Here is an 18,673-nt window from a genome sequence, read left to right on the forward strand (position 1 = left end):
TTAACCGATCTGTGACAGTCTAATTATCAACATGCTAAATTGCAAAGAATTCAATGAAGTCTTAGATCTCATTCCATTTGACTAAACCATTTATTTCACAGCACTATAAACCATTAATAAAATCAATGATCAATTTGAAAATGGTATCTGATTTTACACTTGCCACAATCTATTTTATGAGCGTAACATTACAGCAAACATCAAAGTAGTGGTTATGCTCTGCCCAGATGCCAGTTTAATTCTGCTCTCATGGAAAGTCCTTATGGACTTATGTTTGGCCTGACGAGGAGTTGGCAAAATCAGACTGGCACCCAGGCTACCTACCTAGCTTGGGGCAACTGCTGGTGAAACTGAGTCAGCCAACCCTTCACATTCTGGTGTTAAAGCTGACCATGAATAAAAAGTACAGCTCTGGACAATCGTTATGTAACCTCTGATCTCCACTTCATAATCAGCATTGGGCAACTTGTGCGATGCTCTAATGAACCCTGATACATGGGACCAATACGAACTTTGATACATTCTATAAAGGAGAACCACAACTCCTTGACTGAAGATCCCATCCCAGGGGAAAAGAGGACAATGGGATGTGGCCATAGTGGTAAAGAGACTGTTCAACCCTTGGGTGTGGACGCCATGTCACATTGCTTGTGGGCGGCGCTATCAGTAAACTTAAATTCCAATTTTCTTAATTCAATGTAGAACTTGAACCCCAACCTGAGTCCAGAGTAGTGCTTGACCTCAACATTTCTACTGCTTGAGCTCCATGTTCCTCTTAATGAATATTAGCTCAAAAATATTGTGACGCTCCTGCACCTACAGTGCCTTGCGAAAGTATTCGGCCCCCTTGAACTTTGCGACCTTTTGCCACATTTCAGGCTTCAAACATAAAGATATAAAACTATTTTTTTGTGAAGAATCAACAAGTGGGACACTCATGAAGTGGAACGACATTTATTGGATATTTCAAACTTTAACAAATCAAAAACTGAAAAATTGGGCGTGCAAAATTATTCAGCCCCCTTAAGTTAATACTTTGTAGCGCCACCTTTTGCTGCGATTACAGCTGTAAGTCGCTTGGGGGTATGTCTATCAGTTTTGCACATCGAGAGACTAAAATGTTTTCCCATTCCTCCTTGCAAAACAGCTCGAGCTCAGTGAGGTTGGATGGAGAGCATTTGTGAAAAGCAGTTTGCAGTTCTTTCCACAGATTCTCGATTGGATTCAGGTCTGGACTTTAACTTGGCCATTCTAACACCTGGATATGTTTATTTTTGAACCATTCCATTGTAGATTTTGCTTTATGTTTTGGATCATTGTCTTGTTGGAAGACAAATCTCTGTCCCAGTCTCAGGTCTTTTGCAGACTCCATCAGGTTTTCTTCCAGAATGGTCCTGTATTTGGCTCCATCCATCTTCCCATCAATTTTAACCATCTTCCCTGTCTCTGCTGAAGAAAAGCAGGCCCAAACCATGATGCTGCCACCACCATGTTTGACAGTGGGGATGGTGTGTTCAGCTGTGTTGCTTTTACGCCAAACATAACGTTTTGCATTGTTGCCAAAAAGTTCAATTTTGGTTTCATCTGACCAGAGCACCTTCCACATGTTTGGTGTGTCTCCCAGGTGGCTTGTGGCAAACTTTAAACACTTTATGGATATCTTTAAGAAATAGCTTTCTTCTTGCCACTCTTCCATAAAGGCCAGATTTGTGCAATATACGACTGATTGTTGTCCTATGGACAGAGTCTCCCACCTCAGCTGTAGATCTCTGCAGTTCATCCAGAGTGATCATGGGCCTCTTGGCTGCATCTCTGATCAGTCTTCTCCTTGTATGAGCTGAAAGTTTAGAGGGACGGCCAGGTCTTGGTAGATTTGCAGTGGTCTGATACTCCTTCCATTTCAATATTATCGCTTGCACAGTGCTCCTTGGGATGTTTAAAGCTTGGGAAATCTTTTTGTATCCAAATCCGGCTTTAAACTTCTTCACAACAGTATCTCGGACCTGCCTGGTGTGGTCCTTGTTCTTCATGATGCTCTCTGCGCTTTTAACGGACCTCTGAGACTATCACAGTGCAGGTGCATTTATACGGAGACTTGATTACACACAGGTGGATTGTATTTATCATCATTAGTCATTTAGGTCAACATTGGATCATTCAGAGATCCTCACTGAACTTCTGGAGAGATTTTGCTGCACTGAAAGTAAAGGGGCTGAATAATTTTGCACGCCCAATTTTTCAGTTTTTGATTTGTTAAAAAAGTTTGAAATATCCAATAAATGTCGTTCCACTTCATGATTGTGTCCCACTTGTTGTTGATTCTTCACAAAAAAATACAGTTTTATATCTTTATGTTTGAAGCCTGAAATGTGGCAAAAGGTTGCAAAGTTCAAGGGGGCCGAATACTTTCGCAAGGCACTGTAAATACAAACAGTACCAACACCTATTTCAGTGTAAGTCGAGCGCCCAGTGCTGGTCTGAAACTCCCCAAAATATCTGCGTTCTATACATAACACACAGCTGCCCAAATCAACTTCTCAATAGAGAATAACCATCAAGGAAATAATACAAAATAACAATCTCACATCATTGCACCCTTGCTATTATTTAACATGCTTTAAGTGGATAGATTCACCACTGAGCTAATATTGAATATATATAAATGGGTCATCAGTCTTTTTGGTTCAAGTACTCCCATTCCTGAGTAACAGCTGTTATCTTAAGCCAGATTCTCAGAGCTCAAAATAAAAATTAAAACTACCTCCGGTGGGTGATTGGTCTGCTATACCTATGTAAAAATATACCTAGTTTGCAATAACCAAATACAAAACCTGCCAGAGCAGGACTGACTATGTATCCTCTGGCAGTGGTGATGTGGCAGTTGGCCGAGGCAACACTTTGAATTGAATAACCGCTACAAATCAAGTCTCAAGTGGACAACTAATACATACGTTTACCACAGCAGAATACAGCGGTGAGAGACTCTTCAATCAGCTTTGAGGAACAGCAGTCATTGGCTGAACAATCAATTCTATCCACAATATATACTGAACTAGTGTCTTCACTGTACGAACACCTTCATTGCGCTGACTGTGTATAGGGGTGTGGTCTACACATGCAATACACTAACATGCATATGAAACTATTAAACGGTTTAAAAATGTGGGAAATAGGATGAGGGGAAAGTAGCTTTGAAGGGAGAGCGAGAAACAACTTTGCACAAAAGAGTAGTTTGAAATATGGGATAGAAAAGTAGAGCCAATGTAGTTTGCCATAACTAAGAGAATCCCCCAGTGGAAAGAAAATCAAGAAAATAAGTACAACTGTCAAGAGGCTGTGGTTGTCTTGCTGTTGTCACGGAGACAGGGGGCGGGGCCCTTCCAGGCGCGATAGACCAATAGCAGGGCGATCCCGACTGCCCACGTGCGGACTGGGGACAGGAAGAAGGCCAGCGGTCCATATGTCTCCAGCAGGAAGTAACAAGAGTATCCCTGCCAGGCTAGCAGCAGCAACATGGCCGTATGCACCCCCAGAGTCTTCCACCGATAGCCCGGACGCAAGAAGTGTGAGCGGAAGGAGTTACCACGACTACGCAGGTGAAGGCTCCAGCACAGGTAACAGGTGAGAGGCATGTTAAAGAAGAGCAGCTGTTGGGGAAATGGAGGGAAGACACAGGGATAAGAGTTTGAACTACAGGTAACCCTTTTTAAGGGAAAAAGGACCACTGCCTTAAAGTCTCCCCCTTCTTTATACATCTGGTAGAACTTTACTAAAAGCCACCAGGCATGACGTATTATAATGCAGTTATCATTGCACTAAGACCTGTCATGAGCATGTATGAACGCCGTATCTCTCAATATCATCTCATAATGATCCTGACTAAATTACCAGCATCCTCACCTGCCCCACCCCAACAACATAAGTGAGACTTCCCTCGAGGAAGTGTCCGTCGATAACCACTCCGAAGGCAAAGCAAGCCCCACTGTGACCATCAATCAACTCTCCTATGAACCAGGGACCTGCAAAGAGACAGAGGGTGAGTAGACGGACACAACAGTCAGTGCTAATTGGCATATTTCCCCTTGGCCCTAACCCTAAGATGTTTGAGGATATGAAGGGTCTGGATAGGTATAATCAAAGAAAGGATTACAGGCTAACACCTTACAGCTCTGTAAATGTTGAAAGGACACAGGCAAGGGGTAGGGAGCAAGTTGAGACAGAGTGAAGAGACAGAGTTTAATGGATGGTTGTCCTCTGGACCCAGTAGGAAACTCACCTAAGGCAGTGCAGAGGTTGAAGAGCAGTAGAGAGTAGTAGAAAGTGTCTGCTTTACTGACCAAGTGCAGGGACAGACAGGCGCAAGAGGACAGACTTGAAGACCCTGGGAGACACAGGAAAACAGGTGAGATTGAAAACTACAAATCGACGAAAAGAGTTGTCACAGACAACAAATTGCGTATTACAGACAATACGTGTATTTATCAACATGAGGTTATGTGTGGAATGATATATGCAAAAATCCTAGCTTTTCTTTCACTGTATAGGATGGCTGAGAACAATAACTATGGCAATTTTCACACAGGTAACAACCAGCTTGATACTACCATGGTTGACGTGACAGGAGTGTCTGGCGGATCTCACCTCTGACAGAGGGCAGAGGCATGAACCTGAACGCCACAAGCACTCCAATATTCAGCAGCATCCCGGCGACAAAGGCTACCCGGGCCTGTGGACAGACAGGACCGTTTATACAGTAGGTCTACAGAGCACAGCTGGTGAAGACATGATGGTTAAATGTTAGAAGAACTTTTGCTATAGAGGTTGAGTCAGCAAATAACGTACAGGGAGAGAGGCAGGTCAACAACTGGAAGGTCGCCCGTTCGTATCTCAAGTCTGACAGGACAATCAAGTATTGTTCTTTGTCTTCTTACCAGAATGTAGTGGTCAGTGAGCAGGATGAAGGACTGGAAGAAACCAAAGCTGGGGGAGAGGTCCTCTTCCAGGGTGAAGAGCTGTTCTCGGAAAGTCGACCGCCCCACCGCGTCCTAACACAAAAACACGCACACAGAATAAGAGAGGCCACATCACCTGAAGTAATAGTAAAAAAACTAGTAAAAAAACATCTGGTAGCTATCTGAGAAAACATTGGATAACTTTTGAACAACTTTTTAAAACATTTGACAACCTCTTAGCATGTCTATATAATAGAAGATATGAGGTAATGGGTGTTGTGCAACCTTCACTTTGACAGTGACAGTGTGCAGCCCAGCGAGGTAGAGCGAGGGTTCCCATGGCACCACATACAGAGGACCTCCAGCAGACTGGCCTTCACCCATCTCCACCCCGTCCACGCTGACGTGAACTGCTGTGACCGGGGCATCAGAGAAGGCCAGGATCCTGAGGGGACCGGAGAGGCCAGGGTTAGAATACAGGAGGATAGGGGAAGATTATCACACACATCTGCAGAGACAGGTGAGCCAAAATAAAACATTGTTGACAAACTTTGTGGTATGGAGATACAGTTGAAGTCAGAGGTTTACATACACCTTTGCCAAATACATTTAAACTCAGTTTTTCACAATTCCTGACATTTAATCCTAGTAAAAATTCCCCGTTTTAGGTCAGTTAGGATCACCACTTTATTTTAAGAATGTGAAATGTCAGAATAATAGTAGAGTGATTTATTTCAGCTTTTATTTATTTTATCACATTCCCAGTGGGTCAGAAGTTTACATACACTCAATTAGTATTTGGTAGCATTTCCTTTCAATTGTCAAACTTTTCAGGTAGCCTTACACAAGCTTCCCACAATAAGTTGGGTGAATTTTGGCCCATTCCTCCTGACAGAGCTGGTGTAACTGAGTCAGGTTTGTAGGCCTCCTTCCTCACACACGCTTTTTCAGGTGTGCCCACAAAATTTCTATCGGATTGAGGTCAGGGCTTTGTGATGGCCACTCCAATACCTTGACATTGTTGTCCTTAAGCCATTTTGCCACAACTTTGGAAGTATGCTTGGGGTCATTGTCCATTTGGAAGACCCATTTGCGACCAAGCTTTAACTTCCTGACTGATGTCTTGAGATGTTGCTTCAATGTATCCACATAATTTTCCTTCCTTAAGATGCTATCTATTTTGTGAAGTGCACCAGTCCCTCCTGCAGCAAAGCACCCCCACAACATGATGCTGCCACCCTGTGCTTCACAGTTGGGATGGTGTTCTTCAGCTTGCAAGCCTCCCCCTTTTCCCTCCAAACATAACGATGGTCATTATGGCCAAATAGTTATATTTTTGTTTCATCAGACCAGAGGACATTTCTCCAAAAAGTATGATCTTTGTCCCCATGTGCAGTTGCAAACCGTAGTCTGGCTTTTTTATTGAGGTTTGGAGCAGTGGCTTCTTCCTTGCAGAGCGGCCTTTCAGGTTGTCGATATAGGACTCCTTCCTGAGCGGTATGACGGCTGCGTGGTCCCATGGTGTTTATACTTGCATACTATTGTTTGTACAGAAGAACATGGTACCTTCAGGCGTTTGGCAATTGCTCCCAAAGATGAACCAGACTTGTGGAGGTCTACAATGTGTTTTCTGAGGTCTTGCCTGATTTATTTAAATTTTCCCATGATGTCAAGCAAAGAGGGACTGAGTTTGAAGGTCGGCCTTGAAATGCATCCACAGATACACCTCAAATTGACTCAAATGATGTCAATTAGCCTATCAGAAGCTTTAAAGCCATAACATCATTTTCTGGAATTTTCCAAGCTGTTTAAAAGGCACAGTCAACTTAGTGTATATAAACTTCTGACCCACTGGAATTGTGATACAGTGAATTATAAGTGAAATAATCTGTCTGTAAACAATTGTTGGAAAAATTACTTGTCATGCACAAAGTAGATGTCCTAACCGACTTGCCAAAACTATAGTTGTTAACAAGAAATTTGTGGAGAGGTTGAAAAACGACTCCAACCTAAGTGTATCGAAACTTCCGACTTCAACTGTAGGTGATAAAGAACCTTTTCACACTATTGTGCTGACCCACTATTGTGCTGAACTGTACTGGTTCCAATATTTTCTTTGCATATTACCCTGTCCAGCACAGGCCCAGCAACTGTGGTGGATGTGTAACCAGTTCAGTTCGGCTGAGTAGTGTGAAAAGGGTGATCGTTTTATGGAATAGAGAGATAGATGGTATGGTATATGTGTGTAAAAAAGGCAGAGTGGGTGATGGTGATTCTGTATGGTGGTGTAGGTTAGAGGTCATGGCATGGGGTTTAGGGTTGAGAAGCACACACACAGAGGGGACACCTGATGTGGGTAGAGCTTTGTATTCTCCCCAGTGGCTCCACTCCAGGATGGAGGTACTGCGCCTCCTTGGGGTTGGTGATGAGTACTGCAGGCCACTGCTGAAACTTTAGGTCCATGAAACTCAGCAGGTCGTGGTCAAACGCCAGCACTCTGTACCTGAAGAGAGGGGGAGAAAGGAAGAAAGAAAGAGGGGGAGAAAGGAAGAAAGAGGGGGAGAAAGAGGGACAGAATGACCGAGAAAGAGAGAGAAAATGAATATATCGGTGTTGTGTGTAAACTTTATTTGTAGCACAATTTAAACAGACCACAAATACAGATGTATGTGTTTGTCTGAGCCTGAGTGAGTGAGTGAGTGAGTGAGTGAGCGTGTAAAAAAATATGATGCATCTTTAGACTTACCTGCGATTGTCCATCCAGTCACCTAGCTCGAGTTCCAGGGTGCCCTCAGGGTGTCTGCTGTGTAGTACAGGCATCAGGCCGCCCAGAGTGTGTAGGTGACCACACAGGTACGCTACAGCCGAGCTACGCACACGCATAGCTAACAATTACATCACAGATGTATATGGTACAAAAATCTCAACTAACTGGATTCAATAACTGTGCTATTGAGTATGTATAACGTTCGGACACTGTTGCAATAGTGCTTTTAAAGGAGCTTGTTCCGAAAAGCGTTGGCAATAAATATAATTGAATGGTCTTTCGGGAACCTTATTTTACCATTTCCACTATGCTATTACCTATGTTATAACTATAACTGACCTATGTCAGAACAGTTATAACAACAGTATACTAGTTAATTATCCAAAACCTGTTTAGAGGGTGTTTAAATTAGAGAGGCAGACTAACATGAAGACAGGCTTATAGAAATCCACAAACATGTTGTTACCTCATCACGCCTCTCAGCCCTGGAAAGGGGGAGATGACCGTTGAAGTGGTGTAGTGGCCAAACCAGATGGTCTGGTTGCTGCTGTGGCTCTCAGTCCTGAAGGATGCCAACAGGTCCATCTGAGTCTGTAATGTATGGTGTTGCAGGACTTTAAAAAAAAATATTACACAAATAGACTGTAATGTCTCAGTCTTATGTTTAAATTAATGACAGAGTAGGGTGGGAAAGTATTTAGTTTTGTTGCGCTAGCCTGCTCCCAGATCAGTTTGTGTTGTATAGCCAACTCATATGGTTGTTGTAATGCCAAACAGATCTGGGACCAGGCTGGTGTTAAGCTGGTTGGGGGCATACTGTACCTGGTTGAGAATGCCATAGAAGTTGTACGGCCGCTTGGGTCCGGGGGTGATGGTTGCATCAGCACAGATGAAGGAGTAGTTGCCGAAGGGAGTCTTGTGGACATAGTGAAAGGAGCCAACTTTCTGATTGGCTGAGTATTTCCTGGGAATAAAAACAGGCATCATTATTGTGTGGCCGAGTTCGTGACTGCATGCAGTGTGGTGTGCATGTTGCTCTCAACACCTCTGCCTTGTTTTATGATGGAGAAGCGGAGAACCTATTCATTTAAAACGGACAAGGAACAAACCTCAACAATTACCATGCAGACACGAGACAGATGTCATATTTTGAGAGACTGTGTTTCAAAAAGAGAATGAGCTACAAACTGTGGAGCAGGGTCTCCCAAACTCGGTCCTCGGGACCCCAAGGGGTGCACGTTTTGGTTTTTGCCCTAGTACTACACAGCTGATTCCAATAATCAACTAATCATCAAGCTTTGATCATTTGAATCAGCTTGTAAATTGTATATCTGGCTTTAGATAGCTTTATATCTAGCTCAGATAGCTAGAATCAATGTTAATAAGTCTAGTGCTCATGTTACACAGACAAGCGAACGCAGAGAGGCAACTCACTCACACTATCTACACTAGAGAGAGCTGGTTGTTAGAAAGATAGTCATATAACTAGTAGGAGTCTCTGAACATGAATCAGTGACACTTGTCATATTTCAGGGGTATTCAACTCTGACCCTACGAGGTCCGGAACCTGCTGGTTTTCTGTTCTACCGCATAATTAATTGCACCCACCTGGTGTCCCAGGTCTAAATCAGTCCCTGAATAGAGGGGAACAATGAGAGAGCGCAGTGGAACTGGCTTCGAGGTCCAGAGCTGAGTTGGAAGGGCCTACTGTATGTCTTTGACACATGTAAACAACATTCATTCCAGATATAGCAGGCAAGAGTGAACACTGACCTGTAGTAGTTGTTGACACTATCCAAGGAAATAATATTGAAGGCATCTGTCAGAAACATAATAAAAACAGGAATGTAGCTAAGTAAGAGAGACCTTGCAAAACATAATGAACCACATACCATCTCCTGGCCAAGGTATCTAACCTTGGTATTAATTCCCTCATCCCTGTTGATTAACATCTATCCTTACCAGTAACCACAGGGACTCACATAGCCTAAATGTCCCGCTGTTACGATCTATTCTGTACTGAACTAATGTCAACCAGAGAAAGGCTCTTTTGAAGCGTCTTTAACAATGGGTTGTAGTGGACAGTTAGGCTGTAGGAGATCTCTTGTTTCAACCTGAATAGCATTTGTGATTCAATATCAATGGAGGGGCATTAAGCAGTGACGGTCCTGACTGCTCAGCTTTGAGGTAAAATTCACAAAGAATGCACATATCTGTAGGTGTGTGGATTCTTTACATATTCTACACTCTTAGAAAGCAAGGTGCTCTCTAGAACCTAAAAGGGTTCTTCAGCTCTCCCCATAGGATAACCCTTTGAAGAACCCTTTTTGGTTCCAGGTAGAACCATTTTGGTTTTAGGTAGAATCATTTTGGGTTCAATGTAAAACCCTTTCCACAGAGGGTTCTATATGGAACCAAAAAGGATTTTACCTGTAACCAAAAAGGGTTCTCCTATGGGGACAGCCGAAAAAACCCTTCCAAGTCCAATTCAACTGACTGGCTTTGCGGATTTCTAGACATTTACGACCCAATTCCATACCAATCTATCTTCCCGATTTTTTTTGGGGGGGGGGAATTCTAGAAATCATGAAGTGTAAGAGAATATCAGAGGAGGTATATTATATTAGTCACCATGGTTTCCGCGGATGTCAATCCATTTTGTGCGTTCCAGCACCCGAGACCTCTTCAGGATGTCGTGATAGGCCTGCCACTCCACCTCATGCTGCAGGGAGCCCACCTTGCTCTCGGTCTTCGCATCCGTCAGGTCTCCTGTTAGGTGGACAGACAGAGTGACTTATGAGAAATAATAACTCACTTCAGATTCATGGCTGCTCTTGTGATAGTGCAGAAACTCTGCAAGCTGTAATGTTTGGGGGCTGTTAATAAACTAATGAGCAAGAAGCAATGGCTGACGTACCCGTTGCGAGCACAAGAGCAGGTTGGATCACTTCAACGGTATTAGTGCAGAACTTCTCAAAGTCATAAATTCGTTTTTTGTCATGGAATCGACTGATATGAATGTCAGACACCTGTGCGGGTACAGGACATAATTCAGGGGTTAAAAGCACAAACTAGGGCATCATCTAGCTCGTTTTGACAAGATATTCCACTTGGTACATCCCCTCCTCTAGTCAACAAACATATTACTTATTACCTAGCTAGTTACAACTGGGTTCAATGTTTAAAACCTGATGGCTGGCTGGTGCCAACTTTGTCCATGCATGACAGCACAGCACCCAAAAAGGAAACTGGACTGTGACCCCATTCAGTGTAGATTGTTACATGACCACTACTACCCAGTGGGCTACTCACTTGCTAACAGCTGTCACCCTGACAATTGACACTGACAGTCACAACACTTAGTTAGCAAGTTAGCAATTAGCTAGCAAATCGAGTTAGAAGCTGGATCCACTCACCTGCACGAACCAGAATATGTTATCCAATTCGCCGCCGGGATACGGAGGAAGACATGTCCTAGCCTCCTCTCCATCCCCGGCGTTGAACTGAGGAACACTCCGTTTGGGGTGCCAGGAGGTGTCATAGCTCTCCAGCACCCAGGAAGCTAAGCACGCCAGTGCTAGTCCCACAAGAACTAGCGCTCCGAACAGCTTGAGCATCCTGTAGTGACGAAAGAGCGGTGGGGATCTACTGGACAGAATACTGGCGAGAGCAACATCAACACACTCTGCTAGCTGTATTAGCTACTAACTACATTGAGCCGCTGGCCACTCAGACCGTTCGATTTCCATTTGCGACCATAGCCAGATCGAGCTACACACGAAACATTGTCCTCTCAGATTGTTTTGAAAAAGCTAGCTATAAGGAAATACCATACTGACCGGTTGTGCATGGCTACGTCATCGCTGTATGAATCACTCCCACAAATCCCTGCGCGGGTGTAATTTAGGGTCCAGTTCCAAACCAAATCTCTTGACTCTGTTCCTAGTTTCTTGTTGATTTGCTCGTTGCACTTCTGAAAATACATACACAACCAGATAGGTGTAAGCAACACGTGAGAGAACCTAGCACATTCCCGTTTCCTAATACTTATTAATAGATAAGCAATGTTCAAGTGGCAAGAATTAGAGGTTGAGATGTAATTGGTTGGGATTGGCTCCAAATCTAAATGAGCAGTTTTTAACATAATCTTCATGCTCTTTTGAAGTATGTTATTCTTACAAATCTAATGCTTATCTTTTAGAAAATGCTCAGTGAATTATGGTTATTCATGCAAGGACTCATAAAATGTGGTAGAGAGACAATATCAAAGCACACATGATATCGTGCGGAAGCATGTTGTTTTCACACAACACTATGCTTATGCAACAACTTCTACAATGCTGTCATATCTGGATCTTCATTGATGAAAAAAAGCCTGATTAAAATGAAAGAAAGAAAATAGAATATAATACAATTTAATATAATATAATAGAGGGGGTGAAATTCTAATACGAGGCTACACTTGCAAGAGCGTGTAATAGTAACTAAAGGCTGGGCACCTCCTATCGGGCAAACAAATACGCAATGTACAAATGTATTATTAGAGAATATTGGGCGCGGCCACGCTCATGATTCATAATACACGTGCACTAGCGCTTTAAAGCCCACGCTCGTTCACATAGCGAGCTGTTGCGAGGGGGATAGGATCGTGAACGCGCGGGCAGGCAGGCAGATCATCAGAGAAGAGTAGCTAACACGTCACGGATCTGTAGCGATCGAGAGAGAGATGCTGAGGTGACAGTGAGAGAGAAGGAGAAAAGGGACGATTAGATAAAACTCATAATCCCTGCTGCTAAATTCACATGTGTGCGTGTGAACATCAGCTGCAGCATCAACACCACATGGATAACACAACCACTATGGAATTCCACTCGATGTCTCAACATTCCATCAAGACAAACATAACGGATTTTTAGTAACCACACCCGGCTTCTTTGGGATCAAGGATTGGAGCGGCCAAGGTATGGACACCGCTGCTATGCAATCGGATGACACTGACAGCTAGCGAACATTAGCTGATGTCAACATACAGGGATAGAGTAGGCCACATTAGCTACATTTTAAACGGACTGATGGAGTATAGCGTCGCTGCCAAGGTCGTTCCATAGCTAGATGCAGTACGATTATATTCTAGAACGCAACGCGTTCCCCATAGTTAAATCAATGCAAAGAGGCACTCTAGCATAGCCCGTGTGTACGCTGTGCGTGTACGCGCAATCGTAAATCCACTAGGCTAGCTAATTACGCAGCTTCGCTATGCAACAACAGGCGCGGAGGTGGCACATTGCAACCACCAATTAGCCAGTTACATAGTCATTGCATTGTAACAGCTGCCTGTAAAGTCATGCGCATTTCTATTGTGTATTGACCACATGCCATTCATGGGAGGGGGAGAGGAGATGTACAGCAAGCTGCAATCCACATGCAAATACATTTTTCATATCAGCTTTGTCACTCAGGTAGTACAGTACTGAATTCATAGCTTGACATGGTGTGGAAAAGATGTTATCATTGACATGATTATTATGCCACCTGATTCAAGATCCAGAACAAGTTAGTTGAGAAGAATATCTTATCAACAGTACAGGCGAACATTACAACACAGAGAGGCATACAAACAATCAGTACCTACTTGATTCAGTCATTGATCAACTACATGCACTGTAGTAAGGTTCTGATATTGAGAGAGATGATCCCAACATCATTCCCTACTATCATGCCCACTCACTCTGTACTGTAACATCATTCTTTGGGTGGAGATGGAACGGGCCTGGCCGGGGATGGAGCAGGGCTTACCCATCCCATCCCCATGCTGGCAAAGCTCCAGGGCTTTAAACAGAGAGATGACTGAACAGCCAGGCCCGTGGCAGCGGCAGCAGCTCGGGAATCAGACACTCACTCCTTTCATCTCCAGAGGAGGCCTTCGCAAATGGCACCCTTTTCCCTACGTTGTCCACTGCTTTTGACCAAAGCTCGGGCTCTATATAAGGAATAGGTTGGAAGGTGTCTCTGGTCCACTGGGTCAGGCTGAGGCTGCTGCAACACCCTCTAACAGGGTGGGGTGGGTGACTGCTCAGAGTCATAGGAATGGAAGCAGGCCTATCCAACAGATATCCATCTGTCATTTCATCATTACTGCTCTATTACTGTGTCATGTAGTCTTCCAGTTCTCCGGAGAGCAGTGCAGCAGGCAGCACATTTAAATAGTTCAATTGCCATGGAGTCAGGCAGCATGATTCACAGTGAGACTGAGATGGGTGTCAAAGATTTATGATGACTGGTCTAATACCAAATCTCTGCAACCAATGTGTTATTCGGATTCATGATTTGCATTGAGAAGTGTCAGGACAGCAGTGTTTTGTTGATCAGTGAGTCACACAAATAGGTCCCAAATGGCAGCCTATACCCTATAGGCTATGGTGCACTACTTTTGCAAAAGTGGTGCACTTAAAAGGGAGTAGGGTGCCATTTTGGATTCATTCCACAACCATGTGGACCAGCCACCTGCTGGCTGAGTGGAATGGTTCTGGACTGGCTCTGAGGCAGCAGGCTGCTTTCTGGCCCTGTATTCATAAACTATCTCAAAGAAGGAGTGCTGATCTAGGAACAGGTTTTCCCTATCCAGATCATTATGATCTGAAAGTCAAGACTGATCCTAGATCAGCACTCTGAGATGCATTATAAATACAGATAGTATTTTGTATAGTGCTTTATGAACACTTTGAGGTGATTCTGTAAAATGAAAAGCGCTTTACAAATGTAATAAATTATTATTGCCCCAGATGGAGAGATTGAAGAGAGGATACTACTTCCACTGTACAAACTAGTGCTGTTTTTCTAACAGAAATGTATCGAACTCCATGGAAGGAGGAGATTGGAATAAAGCCTCTGTGTCCTTGAAATGTAGGCTACTGCAGAGTGCGTTGTATTGGTGGCTTCTCACACAGAGACAGGGAGGTTGGGCTTCCCTGACTGTGTAACTTTCCTGCCTCAGGGTTTTAGTGGAAGATGGATGTTTCTCATTTTGACCTTCAGACAGAGTTTCATTTTGGCCTGCTGCTGCTTCTGCACTGATTAGGCCTATATTCAGACAGGAATCCAGCCAATCTCTTAACATCACTCTTTTCCCAGACACGCTTATCTTTTCTCTACTGTCGCTACACCACACTAAATGCATGCTACTCTGCCGGTCTTATCTGGAACTTGAACTATCTTGTGTCCTTTAAAAAAAAGCCCCTGACATCCATGGAGTGGTGCTTTGACTTCATGACTGCTGCCCTCTGCAGTCTGAAGGAGAGGAGATGGAGGGAGAGAGCGGGAGGAAGAGGAAGGGGGGGGAGAGAGAGGCGGAGAGAGAGCGAGAGTGAGCAGAGAGCGCTGCTGCTGAGCTAAGGCCACGGACAAAAAGTTCTCATCTCTGTGGTAGAGACCAGAAGTTAAGAGCAGCCTTAAGGGCAGTAAATAGCACGAGGCAGCAAAATAGTGTCCAGTTTATTAACAGTGAAAGGTCGTTCCAGGTGAATGTCGAAATCCAATGAATACTTACATTATCCACAAAGGTATTAACAAAATGAACCGACTCTGAATAGACAGTTTTGAATATAAGTGGGAAACCCAAGCCTCAATCAGGCCTACTCCTCCAAACCAACTATAGCAGGTTGGGGGTATACCAGGCTGTGGACAGTCTCCCCACACAGATGACATACCAGAGCTTAACTGAAGTTCACAGGTGAAACGGGTACCTTTATACCTATGACCCCTCCCTCTGGTCCATACCGTTAATCATGGAGCTCTTTTACATAAATCTGGAATTACAGCATGTAACGGCATCTTCATTGTACCCCCATTTACATAGTTAGGCTCTTAAACATTCCTGGCTTATCCTCAAAGCAGGAATACTTTCAATTGAATGAATATAGATGCATTTCAGAGCAATAGTTCTGCAGGCCAACAGGCGGCAAAACGTATCGTGCAGTCGCTCACCCGTGTGCGCTCCCCTTACGCACAGACATGGCGGACAAGAAGTCATAGAAGCGCCGAGACGCGAACTTCAAACACATTACAATATGGCAATAAACACTCTTCTTTCTCGTCAGTGCAGCGAGTGTTCATGTATCTCTGAACATCGCATGCACTTGGAAGATTGAAAAAGTGTCAAATACTGCATTTAAATATGAACCTGAAATGCCTCACAATGAGTGCAGCTTCACCAAACATTTCCTCGACACATAATTAGCCTTGCGCACTGTAAATACTCATGATATTGGCAAAAGAGGAAAAGAACAGCAGTATATACATTTAGGATACATGAATTACTAGATATATGGGGAAACAATTTAGAAGGTGAATTAAATAAATGATGGGTGTGTGGAGCTGTGCTGTGGGCTCGAGAGAGAGAGAGCTTGCATGAGACAACTGGGAGCAGCAGTTGTGGCAGCTGCACTTAGGCCATGCAGCATAAAATAGGCTTAGTTAGCACGGGCTACTCCTCAACCCGGGAAGTCAACTTTCAATATCCAGGTTTCAGTCATAAGACCCATAAGCCCCTACTTCAGCTGTCCTCAGCATATCGTCTACACAGGCTCGTTGACATTCCTCCTGCATCCAGCACTTGACATCAACAACATATGTATACGCACTCTATGACATGCGCTGATGTACAAAGGGCTTTAGAAATCCATTTGATTTTGATGACGATATGACGCCCTTGTAGAGGGAAGCGTCAATCAAAGCTATGTCTGAATGGGCCGGTACGTTGACTGTGGTGGTGGTCTTCTGTGTGTCCCGCCTCTCTCCTGGCCTGTTGGTTAGGTTTCCACAGGGTCCTGATGCCCGGCACAATCTAATAAGGCCGGTCGTGGGTAGCAAGAGTCGCAGGGAAAGCCTAAAGGAAGCAGCAGTGAGTCCACCACCGACGGAATGAGTGCTACAGCGACAGAGCAAGCCGACATCCTAACTGTGCTTGTCCTGGTCAAGGAACGATGGAAAGTGGTAAGTGTGTGTGTGTGTGTGTTTAAGCTTACGTCTGTGTGTCTCGCACCCTTAAGCTATGTCGTGTTTTCACCCCCTCTGCAAGCACCAATTCCTCACAACAAGGCTATCTTTGTCCTCCAGGCGTTGCTGAAACTCTCCCCTATGTCCCTATCTTCTCCGTCTCACCTACTGTCCTGGACAGTCTGGGGTCAACTCCCTTTGTGTGCAGTGCACATGCAGCTTTCTGTCACGAAGTGGAGTGGAACTTAATATAGCAGCAGAGCGGCTATTTGTAGCCACTCAGTGTGCTTTTCTCAGCACTCAGGCCTTGGCCGTGTCCCCCTGTCCTCTCCGCTCCACCAGGGCGTGGTGTGTGTGTGTGTGTGTGTGCTTGCTGGAGTTTGTGTGTGTGTGTGTGTGTGTGTGTGTGTGTGTACTTGCACGTGCGTGTGTGTGTAGCTGGGACTGGGCCTGGGAGGAATACTAGGCAGTAACAAAGTACAGCGCCATGGCTCCTCTTCCTGTGTATAGTACTGACTGAGATACTGATGTTACGTAACTCTGCCACTGCTAATCCATTTGAGATGAGCTGCTTCTGACACACACAATTGTGTGTGTGTGTGTAGGGGGTGGGGAAATGTGTGTGTGTGTGTGTAGGAGGTGGGGAAATGTGTGTATGTGTGGATACTGATAAGAGAGGGAGTAACATGTAAATATGTCTGTGGTAATGGGAAGGAGGAAGTTTGGAAGAGGAAGGGTGATGGGAAGATTTGAAAAATAAAATAATGAAGCCTATGTTTTCCACATTATGACATGCTGTTTTGACTTGGGATGTGTGTGTAGGCAAAGAAGATTGGTGGCGGGGGCTTCGGAGAGATCTACGAGGCGTTGGACCTGCTGACCAGGGTCAGCGTTGCTCTGAAGGTGGAGTCGGCACTGCAGCCCAAACAGGTCCTCAAGATGGAGGTGGCTGTCCTCAAGAAACTCCAGGGTAAGACAGCAATTACCTGCACTTAACCTGCCCTCTGGCTTCTGCCCCCTGCCCACCCTACACTAAACTCAACCACAACCCCCTGCCCTGCCCTAAACTCAATCACAACCCCCTGCCCTAAACTCAACCACAACCCCCTGCCCTAAACTCAACCACAACCCCCTGCCCTGCCCTAAACTCAACCACAACCCCCTGCTCTGCCCTAAACTCAACCACAACCCCCTGCCCTAAACTCAACCACAACCCCCTGCCCTAAACTCAACCACAACCCCCTGCCCTGCCCTAAACTCAACCACAAGCCATCTGCCCTAAACTCAACCACAAGCCCCCTGTCCTAACCTCAACCACATACTCCCTGCCCAAAACTCAACTACCTCGGCCGTAAACTCAACCTCTCCTAACCAGACCAGTAGTAATTTCAAAGTAGACATTTAACCTAATGTAATCTCAATAAATTGAATTTATATTTTCTTAAAGGTACATGCTCTATTTTATAAGGCAAGGTGATACTGACACTGAAGGATAATATGTAGAGATGGAAAGAGAGAAAACAAGGAAGTGTTGGCAGCGGGGATACAGGACACAGAGTGTAAAAGGGCATCACTACTGCTGTGTTTAGGGGGCTCCCGAGTGGTGCAGTGGTCTAAGGCACTGCATCTCAATGCTTGCGGCATCACTACAGACACCCTGGTTCGAATCCAGGCTGTATCACAACGGTCGTGATTGGGAGTCCACAGGGCGGCGCACAATTGGCCCAGCGTCGTCTGGGTTTGGCCGTTGTAGGCCGTCATTGTAAATAAGAATTTGTTCTTAACTGACTTGCCTAGTTAAATAAGGTTACATTTCTAAATGTAAATGACCCTAGCCTGGCTTCAAATCAAACTCCTGATAAAATCCTCCTTCATAGCAGCAGATCCACAGACCAATTAGGAGAGGAGTTCCTTTGGGGGGCATTTTGTTTTCTTTTTCTTACTTCCTCTCTCTTCTCCC

At 44.6% G+C, this 18,673-nt stretch overlaps 2 protein-coding genes across 4 annotated transcripts in view; one reads left to right on the top strand and one right to left on the bottom strand.

The window, feature by feature from the left end:
- Positions 1–67: 67 nt before the first annotated feature.
- tmem62 (transmembrane protein 62) lies at positions 68–11,612 on the bottom strand. Its single transcript, XM_090210946.1, has 15 exons — positions 11,559–11,612; positions 11,136–11,337; positions 10,637–10,748; positions 10,351–10,488; positions 9,493–9,538; positions 8,542–8,683; positions 8,186–8,310; positions 7,699–7,821; positions 7,300–7,455; positions 5,238–5,397; positions 4,932–5,045; positions 4,642–4,726; positions 4,277–4,381; positions 3,901–4,019; positions 68–3,647 (listed from the first exon to the last, which is right to left on the bottom strand). Exons 1-15 carry the CDS (start codon positions 11,567–11,569, stop codon positions 3,327–3,329), a joined length of 1,959 nt encoding a protein of 652 aa, XP_090067072.1. The 5' UTR covers positions 11,570–11,612; the 3' UTR covers positions 68–3,326.
- Positions 11,613–12,335: 723 nt separating this feature from the next.
- Positions 12,336–18,673, top strand: part of ttbk2a (tau tubulin kinase 2a) — a 29,237-nt gene continuing 22,899 nt past the window's right edge. The window contains exons 1-3 of one of the 3 annotated variants that reach the window (XM_036954607.2): positions 12,336–12,680; positions 16,531–16,710; positions 17,536–17,683. In XM_036954607.2, coding sequence (XP_036810502.2) covers positions 16,639–16,710; positions 17,536–17,683 — 220 coding nt within the window. In that variant the 5' untranslated portion in view covers positions 12,336–12,680; positions 16,531–16,638. Of the gene's footprint in view, positions 12,681–16,510; positions 16,711–17,535; positions 17,684–18,673 lie in introns of those variants that run through there. The other 2 variants (XM_021573864.3, XM_036954606.2) reach the window with 2 other exon arrangements.

This window comes from Oncorhynchus mykiss, chromosome 19, assembly GCF_057628025.1.
Source record: "Oncorhynchus mykiss isolate SJ-2025 chromosome 19, ASM5762802v1, whole genome shotgun sequence".
Classification (NCBI taxonomy): Eukaryota; Metazoa; Chordata; class Actinopteri; order Salmoniformes; family Salmonidae; genus Oncorhynchus; species Oncorhynchus mykiss.